At 43.5% G+C, this 10373-nt stretch overlaps 1 protein-coding gene across 1 annotated transcript in view; it reads left to right on the plus strand.

The window, feature by feature from the left end:
• Nucleotides 1-494: 494 nt before the first annotated feature.
• Nucleotides 495-10373, plus strand: part of Fmn2 (formin 2) — a 396698-nt gene continuing 386819 nt past the window's right edge. Inside the window, exon 1 of the mRNA XM_008847787.3 lies at nt 495-2295. Within this exon, the coding sequence (XP_008846009.1) occupies nt 741-2295 (1555 nt within the window). The 5' untranslated portion in view covers nt 495-740. The remainder of the gene's footprint in view (nt 2296-10373) is intronic.

Here is a 10373-nt window from a genome sequence, read left to right on the forward strand (position 1 = left end):
ATCCATCCATTCAACAAGTACATTGTTGAAGAGCCATGCAGAAGTAGGCAGGAGTGTGTGTGTGTGTGTGTGTGTGTGTGTGTGTGTGTGTGATGGTGACATTCCGGCATTTATCTTGAATTGAACTTCCATTCTTTCCAGTATTTAATTACTTTTGTGTTATTATTTGCAGGTCCTTGAGTTTTGAAGTTCCATGGGACCCTCACCTTTTGGAGAGGGAGCAACAATTTTTATTTGCAAGGCAAAGATTAAATTCCCAGGGATAACCTGGTGTGGAAGCAGGAGGGTCACAAGTTCCAGGCCAGTCTGGCCTATAGAACGAACCCCTCCCCCATGCTCCACCCGCCAAATTATCAAGTCAGAGAGATAGAATTGTTTTTCACTCTGCTAGGTTGCTGGAGGAGCTGGAGAGGGCACTGAGGGGGCGGCGGCGGTGGGCGGGGAACAGACCAGGACTGCGTCTAGTGCAGCCATTGGAGGGGAGTGCGCGCTGAACTGAGCATGTTCGTGCCCGCCAGCCAGGGCCGCAGCCACAGCCGCAGAGACAGCAGCCTGGAGAGCCACCGCGCATTATGCAAAACGGCAGCAGATGTGAGCCGGGCCAGCTGGGCGCTCCTAGGCCTCCGCTCCCAACGGCTGGCCCAGCTACCGGACTTGTCCGGGAGTCTTCCCTGGCCCTCTCCTGGGCGGAGATGGCCTGAGTGCCCCCCGGCGCGGCGGCGCAGAAGCGGTATTGCAGCATGGGGAACCAGGATGGGAAGCTGAAGAGGAGCGCAGGTGATGCCTCCCACGAAGGTGGTGGCGGAGCAGCGGAGGATGCTGTGGGGCCCAGGGATGCGGAAACCACAAAGAAGGGGAGCGGGAGCAAGAAGGCTCTGGGCAAGCACGGCAAAGGGGGAGGGGGCGGCGGGGAGACCAGCAAGAAGAAGAGCAAGTCGGATTCTAGAGCCTCGGTGTTTTCCAACCTGCGGATCAGAAAGAACCTGACCAAGGGAAAAGGAGCCAGCGATTCCCGGGAGGATGTGCTGGACTCACAGGCCCTGCAGATCGGGGAGCTGGACAGCGCTCACTCCATAGTCACCAAGACCCCAGACCTCAGCCTCTCTGCGGAGGAGACCGGCCTATCGGATACCGAGCTTGCGGACCCATTCGAGGTGATCCACCCAGATGGTCCTAGGCCGGCTGCGGCTAGGGTAGGGACCCAGGCGATTGCGGAGGATTTGGAAACCGCTGTGGGAGCGCAGGATGGACAAAGGACCAGTTCAGGCTCCGACACGGACATCTATAGCTTCCACTCGGCTACGGAGCAAGAGGATTTGCTCTCAGATATACAGCAGGCAATTCGCCTGCAGCAACAGCAGCAGCAGAAGCTGCAGCTCCAGGACTCCGAGGAGGAGCCTGCAGCGCCCCCCACTGCTGTCTCCCCTCAGCCCGGCGCCTTCCTGGGCCTGGACCGGTTCTTGCTGGGATCCAGCAGCCAGGCTAGCGAGGACACGGAACAGGCACTGTCCGCGCACTCCGACTTGTCTGAGACCACCAAGTCCCCGGTACCTGAGCATCCTCCATCCCCTGGAGGACGTTTCGCCTCCGAGGCACCCGGTTTCGCAACCGCGGAGTCGGCAGCCACAGACTCTTTCTCATCCCCAGCCTTCGCCTTTCCTGAGGCTGGACCAGCGGAGGTCGCAGCCGGAGCCCCAGTGTCAGGCGCTGGGGACACGGATGAGGAGGGCGAGGAAGATGCTTTTGAGGATGCTCCCCGAGGCTCTCCGGGGGACGAATGGGGCCCAGAAGTGGGAGAAACCGGGCAGAGGCTGGACGAACAGCTGGAGGTGGGGACCCGAGGCCCCGGGGTCCCTGCAGATTCCTCCCTGCCTGGCAGTCCGGCCCCCAGTCCACGCTGCTTCAAACCTTATCCCCTCATCACCCCCTGCTACATCAAGACCACCACCCGGCAGCTCAGCTCGCCCAATCACTCCCCGTCTCAGTCCCCCAGCCAGAGCCCCAGGGTTAAGAAGCGACCGGAGCCCTCGGTGAGCCGGAGCCCCAGAACTGCCTTGGCCTCTGCCGTGGGCCCCGCCAAGAAGCACCGGTTGGAGGGCGGCCTCGCCGGCGGCCTCAGTCGCTCTGCGGACTGGACGGAGGAGCTGGGCGTCCGCACACCTGGAAAGGGAGGCTCCGGACCCCCGCTGGGGCGCAGGGCCACTGTGGACGACAATAGTGGAGGGTCCCCGGCGCTGGCCGCCAAGGCATCTGGGGCGCCAGCGACTGCTGAGGGCTTCCAGAACGTGTTCACAGGTGAGCGTGTCCGGCCTTGTACCTCAGGGTGGCAGGTCGCCTGCCAATCAGGACTTTCTGCTGCCACTCGGCCCTCCCCAGGCCCCGAAATGCCCTGACCTGTTATTTTGAGATCCTTTGGCTGCCAGTCTCCTCCCCTCAGTGAAAAGCCTTTGGATGTACTTGGTTCTCTATTTCTTACAGGGTGATAAAAGGAACAATTTTAGTGACGTCTGTCCAAAGGACCGCTGTGCTCACCTATATTTGCTGTTCTCTAACATTCAGGGTCCCAGCAGACTTATAATCAACCCCTCTTAGGTCTTGTTAGCACAGGCATCCATCATTTTATTGCTTTCCATGTCTTCACAATATTAAAAGAACAGAACTGTGCATAGTCCTCAAGGATTGGTGTTGAAGGCACCAATCTAGTACATTCTAAAGTTGGTGCCTGACCAACCACCTCTAATATATGTACATACATATGCATACATATGTGGATGTATGCATATGTATGTAGTATATAGGATGTATCATTTGGGTACAAGTACTTTGTGCAGAAAAGTGACTGTTCTGTTTGCTAAGGCGAGCTTCTTTAATATATGCTCTTAGAAATGAATAAATAATAGACTATTAGTAATCTATTATTCATTTATGATACTAAGGATTGAACCCAGGCCCTGTGCTTGCTAGGCAGGTTTTGCAACACTTAGTTATATCCTTAGCTTCTTAAAATATTTTTTGTTTTGATGGACATGGTGGTGCCTGCCTTTAATCCCAGCACTTTGGAAGCAGAGGCAGTCAAATCTCTGTGAGATGAGAACAACCTGGTCTACATAGCAGGTTCCAGGTCAGCTGGGGCTACTGGGAAAGTCCATCTCAAATAAATAAATACATAAATAAAAGATAAAACAAAAAATCTTTTGGTTTTGAGACAGAGTCACTAGGTTGCCCAGGCAGGCCATGAACTTATGATCCTCTTGCCTCAGTAGTCTCTGGAGTAGCCTGAATGTGATAATTTCATCCTGTTTTGTAAGTCAGTGAGAACAAACTGGAATGTAGAAGTGGTGAGGATGGGAAAGTGGAAGCCCATCTGGCCCTACTGATACATTGGCGTTGTGATAGATGGACTCACAATGATAGACTCACAGCCAAAGTTAGCTTCTAGGATAACGATCAGAGAGTATTCTGTGTTTAGCCCTTCTTACAGGTCCCAAGGCCACATTTGAAGAGCTCACTGCTAATATCAGTTTTTTTCCTGTTTACTTAACATAGATAATTATAGAAAGAAAAATAGTTTTCAAATGTGATGAATAGGACAAAAAAAGAACCATTTTTGTAGGTTTATGATAAATACTTGAAAATTTTAAATGCAATTGAAACATTTTTGTGTCCTATTATTTTATTTTTTAAAAATGTTATTTTTATGTATATATGCATATGCATATGTATGTGTGCATGCCTGCATGAGTTTATGTACACCACAAGTGTGTAGATGTCTAAGGAGACCAGAAGGTGTCAGATTCCCTGGAACTGGAGTTACAGGCAGTTGTGAACCACCTGATGTGGGTACTAGAAACTGGATCTGGGTCTTCTGCAAGAGCAATAAGTCTTTTTAACCATGGAGCCATCTCCCTGGTCTTGTTTTCTTAATTTAATAAATAAGCTATCAACTGTGTGTGTAACACCTGCCTGTAATCCCCACCCTTGGAAGGCTGGGGCAGGAGGATAGAGTTCTTCAATGTTCTTAAATGTTGTTAATATTGTAGTACATACTTTATTGAGTATATTTTTATTTTCATTTACGGAGTGACTTATTTTGTTTTAATAGAATCTTAAAAGTAACTTCTATTCACTTTATGAACTATTCTTTCATTTTCTTCCCTCTTTTTTCTTTATTGTATTGATTCAATGCGAGGAAATGTTTGTAGTCTTAGATCCATTAGATATACTATAAACACAAACACACACACATACACACACACACACAAGATAGATCATATTTATGGATGATTGAAAAGTTGCTAACATTTTGTTTTGATTTTATTTTTTAGATAGGGGCTCATGTAGCTCAAGCTGGCCTCAAACTCCCTACATATCTGAGGATGACCTCCAATTCCTGATCCTCCTGATTCTAGTCCACAACTACTTGGGAAAACATTTGTGCTCTACCAAGCCTGGTTTTATTTTATTATTTTATCTTATTTTATTTTATTATTTTATTTTATTTTATTTTATTTTTCCATTCTTTCCAAGTATTATTCCAAAAAACCCAAAAAAGTATGTTGAGATTAAGATGGCCATAAAGAGTAATCATCATCATTATAATGAAGTATCCAACTGGATAGATATGACAAGGGCTCAATTCAGTACTCGATGTCCTATTTCCCCAATGCCCAAGTTAAAGAACCAACAAACAAAACTTTCCAGGGTGGAAGATCAGGACACTGGCTTTATTTTTTGTGCTAAGAATAGAACATAGTCTGTCACTTGCTAGGCAGGCACTTTCCCACTGAGCTATATCCTTACACACAGACTACTGAACCATGGTACTGCCTTTCCAAATTTTACTAGGAGAAAGGGAAATATTACTGAGTAGAGCGTATGAGGTACAGCTGAGTGGGACAGCAGTTTTCTAGCATGTGTGAGGCCCTGAGTTTTCTTCAACACTGAAAAAATTACAATGTATTACAAACAAATCAGCCTATCTATCATCTATCTATCATCCATCTATCATCTATCTATCATCTATCATCTATCTATCTATCTATCATCTATCTATCTATCATCTATCATCTATCTACCATCTTTCTATCGTCTATCATCTATCTATCATCTATCATCTATCTATCTATCTATCATCTATCTATCTATCATCTATCAATCATCTATCTATCTATCATCTATCTTCTATCATCTGTCTTTCTGCCTACCTATCTGTCTGTCATCTATCTAGCAATCAATCAGTAGTGAAAGCTCCTCAGGGTTTATCAAGGATACAGATGCTTATCACTGTGGCAGAGAATGACATAATAGAACTTGTCAAAAGAGAATTGAATGGAGTCCTGAAACATCATAGGACTGTAAACAGGTTGATGTTTTGTTTCCTTTTAAAAAAGTGTTCTTGGGTTTTGGATATTATTTTAATTTGCTAGTATCTTCAAATTTAAAATTTGGATCTCTTGAAGGAACTCTATTTGGTGGCATCTGAATTTTGTTGATTTCTTCACACAGATATTTTTGTTACTGTGCAGAGTACAAGTTTGCTTAGCCATTTTTGTATGACAATTATCTACCTAGTGTTTGGTGTTTGGATATAGCTGGTCATTGGGCTGCAGATACATTTTGGTTCCATGTATTTACCTTATTCACTCCGTGTTCCTAAGAAAATGGAAAATTAAGATGACATAGCTTTCTCAAGGTCACACTGTGATTCATTCAGAGGAACAGCTAGAAGTGGAGCTGCATCCACTGAGTCACCTCTGCAGGCCCTGGCTTATTACTAGATGGTGGCACTAGGCAATTTATACAGCAAGACTTTGGAAAAGCTGTTACAGGATCTAAGGCCTTAGCTGGTGAGATTTTTCTGGTTTAGTTGAACTCCATTAGTGGTTGAATATATGACCTTCCTTTGGATGAATAATGGGTGAATTTTAAGTGAGGTAAAACTGGATTTTCTTGAGAGAGCGGTCATAGGAACACTTTCTGGTGGTAGAGGGTCTCCAGATTGACTGTTGAATCTTTCATCTGCCACCTGTTTCATCTTTACCGTCCTCTGCTATTTTATGGGTGTCTTAGAAACTACCAAGGGCTTAGGAAACACTGGTATTTCCCTTAAAGAACTAGGTTTTTGGCCTTGATTATGCGTTTATTTGGGTCAATTAATTTCCGGATGCCTTTGAAGCAGGTGAGCATTTTATCTATCAGTTTTTTTCAACATGGTTTATTTTTAAAGGGCTGTAGGAAGAAACAGGTGTTTCTCTTTTTACTGCATTTCAAACATAGGGAGAAAAAAATCACCTGAAAAAGGGATTTCCGTGTATGTGTTTGTGTCTCTGGTGGACGTAAAAACACTTAGCATTGAGGTTGCCTCATTTTAGTTATGAAGACATTGACAAATTGATGATATCTTAGAGCACTCCTTTCAAAATTTCATAGTCAATTTATTTGGAACATCTTTTTTGATAGTTAGTTGGAAGAATTTGAGAGGTTCCTTTTTGAAAAATGGTTGTGGTATCAAACTCAGGGCCTCTTATATGTGAAGCAATTGCTCTCCAGCTGAGCTACATTCCCAGTCTGGTTATAGGGTGCATGTAATTAAAGGTTAGACATCTAATATATTGAATTTGCGATGCTAAATTATATTTGCTAAGACTCTTTCCAGTCAATTATGTGCTTAATCTGTCTCCTTTTTAAACACATGAAATGAAAGTATCATCTGTTCTAAAAGGCCCCGTGCCATCTTTAGGCACATCATTATTGCTCCTTGTGGGAACCCTAGTGCTACCCTCAGAGCTATTTTCATGTGTGTGTTAGTGGCCTTGATCTACTGTAGCTGGATAGTTTGTCCCTATGTAGTTGGTGCTGTCAGCTATTTATTCCCAGAGCTACCTTTAGTTACTTCCCTGTCCCCCAATTTCCTTATAATTTGATTTTTCTGATCAATGTATTCTTGCTTGAAAAAGTCTAGAACTATGATGTTAGCCATTTTTATTGCACTTTGTCTAGATGTCAGGCTCTGGGGTGGCACATTACATAATTATCTATAGTCTTTACTATAGTTTTGAAGTATCACTGTTACTCAACATTTTTTATAAGCAACAACAGCTGATACAAGTAAAAGCACATTCCTAAGAGCCCTAAGCTATAAGACCCCCCATCTGGGTAGGTCCTTTACAAACCAACACTGTTAAGCCGGGCATGGTGGTGCATGCCTTTAATCCCAGCACTTGGGAGGCAGAGGCAGGCAGATCTCTGTGAGTTCAAGGCCAGCCTGGTCTACATAGTGAGTTCCAGGACAGCTGGGGCTACAGGGAGACCCTGTCTCAAAAAGACAAAAAAAAAAACAAAAAAACCCCAACACTGTTGTTTATGTTATAGAGCAAAGCCAAGTGGACCCCTGAGATTTGGGGGGGTCATTAAGTAACAAAGGGCTTGTATTTTAGAACTTGAACTCTGTGACTCTCATTTTGACCTTTCTAAGAGTTTTTACCTTGAGTTTTGTATTAGTAGAAAGAAGGACCTGTTTTAGGAGTATGCATTTTCTCATATGGCCTTGAAATTTAATTATTTATTTGAGGCAATATCTCATTGTCTAAGCTGGCCTTCAACTTTTCATGTCAACTTGTCCTGTTTTTGAAGTACTGTGATTACAGACATGTACCCCCCCGCCCCCCCGACTCTCTTCTATGTTTTTTAAGGTTATTATAATGAAAAAATTGTCAATCAGAACAGGCTGATATTTAGTAGTAGCACCTGACAATGTGCAGATATACAGTTAATGTCTGCAATAAATGAAGGTGTTTTTGAAAATTCCATGGTGTAACTAAATAAGGAAATGGGAGAGCTACATGTGGTCCTTATCCATAGGTAATACCTTACCAGGTTCCAAACATTAGAAAGAATTCAACAGCACAACCTATGACTGGAAGCATTCTTCTGAAGTCATTTCAGTTGAATCTGAAAGATCCTTTCTCATGTTTCTTTAGAACTGTGGCTTGGAGCAAAATCAAGTACCCCAATAGCTTTAATGATGGATTTAATGACTGCCTATGAGCTGAGAATTGGCCTAGTTTTAAGTGCATTTAAGCATTTGGCTATAAGCCATGTATAGTTGAAATAGAGCAGGTGCCTTGAGTGCTTTTCCTTCTGATTATATGAAGAAATTGCTGAAAATATGTTGGATGATGATCGCAGCTTTCCAACTACTATGAATGTGCTTATTTGCTTTCTAGCTTTGCTGATTAGATATATGACTCTCAAGTAATTGTTCCTCATATGTATGAAAGTGGAGGAACATTTTCATATCAACAATGTTAAAATTAGATGGAATCGTGTGTATCTAGCCCCTACCGCTGTACCTGATGCACAGCAGGTGTTTAATTCGTGCTGATTGATTTCCTCACTTGATTTGTTTTCTTAATAAATGTCATTCTTCAAATTGGTTAGAGCCAAATGTGTCCAAACAAGCCAAACAGCTCCAAAATTGTGTAGTTCAGGTAGTTAATGAAAATATTTCTAGTTGAAAAAATAGATTATTTTATGCACTGTATTTTCCTTTTCTTCTATGATTATAAGAATTTTTGTCCCTTCATTGGAAGGAAAGCATATGATGAAGGTGCAGTTGTAAGATTGGGGGAGGATGGTCTTTAACAAAGGAGGATGAGAGCCCAGCTAAGTGACTTACACCAGTAATAAAACAGTCAGGAAGCCAAGGCAAGAAAATTGACAGGAGTTCAAAGCCAGCCTGAGCCATATAGTCAGTTTCAGAGTAACCTAGCTGCAGTGTAGGATTCAGTCTCACTCAAAAACAAACAAAAAACAGAGAAGCCGAACAAGAAAAGAGGTGTGGGGATGAGGCAGCAGCTGACACCCTCACTGTTTCAGTTCTGAAAAGTATAGTCAGTCATCTGAATTTCTAACTTTCCCCTTCCATGATTCCCTCATAAGATCTTTGCTTCAGACAAACTAATATATTTATGTTCTATGAATATGCATTTCATTTTCCAGAATTTGTGCTTTTGTCTTGCAATTTCACCTTCTTAGAAATAGAGTTTGTTGCACTTGACTTAGCATCTGAAAAGCACTGATTGCATTCTATTTCCCCTGTATCTTCCCCAGCTAGCCCTAACTGTCTGTCTGTCACCTCACTGTGCCTGTGCACACGTATCCCATCATACTGAGTGTGCTTCTTGGATATAGGAGGTATTTCAGTCTTCTTTCTTATCTTGCTTGCTTCCCAGATGTCATTCATCCTTGACCCTTCAGGCTATCCACAGGTACCTATTCTGTGTCTTGCGTTATGCCAGTGTCATAAATACCAAGTAGGTGAGGTCTTGAAAATATGTTCACTGGGTTTTCCTTGGAGATGATACAGGCTTGTTAAACATTCAGGTTTTCTATTGGCAGCTAAAACTAGCTGAGTCTGTCGACACAAAAGCATAACTCTCACCTCAAAAGGGATAAGAAGTAGTTTATTCTGGAGCCAAATATGGGTGACCATGGATGGCTGGGGAACACAGGTTACCCCAAATTCCATGTTCCAGGATGGAAGTAATTTCATGACGTTTTTATAGTAACAGGACAAGGAGAAGTCATAAATCAAGACACTTCAAATACATTGGTGGGTACATTCTGTTGGCTGGTCACAGCAAAGCAGGAGAATTCTACTATAGGTCTCAGATGATATCTGATGACATTCTTAGCATTTGGTTGGGACCTAGTGGTTTGCTAATAAATGGCATTCAACAAGGTTTTCTATCAGTTAGTGATGGGATGGTAGGTCTGAAACAGATATGGGCAAGAAAATGGCTATTTAGGGGCTAAAGGGAGCCTGAGATAAATTGTAATTAGGCTCTGGACCTGCAACATTCCAGACTCCTCACAGTTTCTAGAGCTCTAATCTCCTTACAGAAGAAAGTCCAGTTTGAAGATGAAAGGTTTTTCTGGGAACTTTCCTTTACAAGTCTAAGCTTGAAAATTACCAGTCTCTTTAGCCAATTGAGGAGAACTACTTTCATTGAAGGTAAAGGTAGAATGGTATCTGGCAGAGCTCCTGTTGAGAGAATGCTGTTTATTTGTATTTATAGAGATTAAGTTTCTCTTTTTAAAAACATTTTATTTGTTATTTTAATTTTATGTGTATGAGTGTATAGTCTGCATGTATGTGAGTGCACCCACGTTGTGCAGTGCTGTGGAGGTCAGAAGAGGGCTTCAGATTCCCCTGGAACTGGAGTTAAAGATGGTTCATAGTTGCCATGTGGGTGATGGGAATCAAACCCAGGTCCTCTGCAAGAGCAGGCAGTGCTCTTAACCTCTGAGCCATCTCTCCAGCCCCTGTTTCTCTCTCTCTCTCTTCTCTCTCTCTCTCTCTCTCTCTCTCT

The sequence above is a fragment of the Nannospalax galili genome, unplaced genomic scaffold, assembly GCF_000622305.1.
Source record: "Nannospalax galili isolate Female #2095 unplaced genomic scaffold, S.galili_v1.0 scaffold604, whole genome shotgun sequence".
Taxonomy (NCBI): Eukaryota; Metazoa; Chordata; class Mammalia; order Rodentia; family Spalacidae; genus Nannospalax; species Nannospalax galili.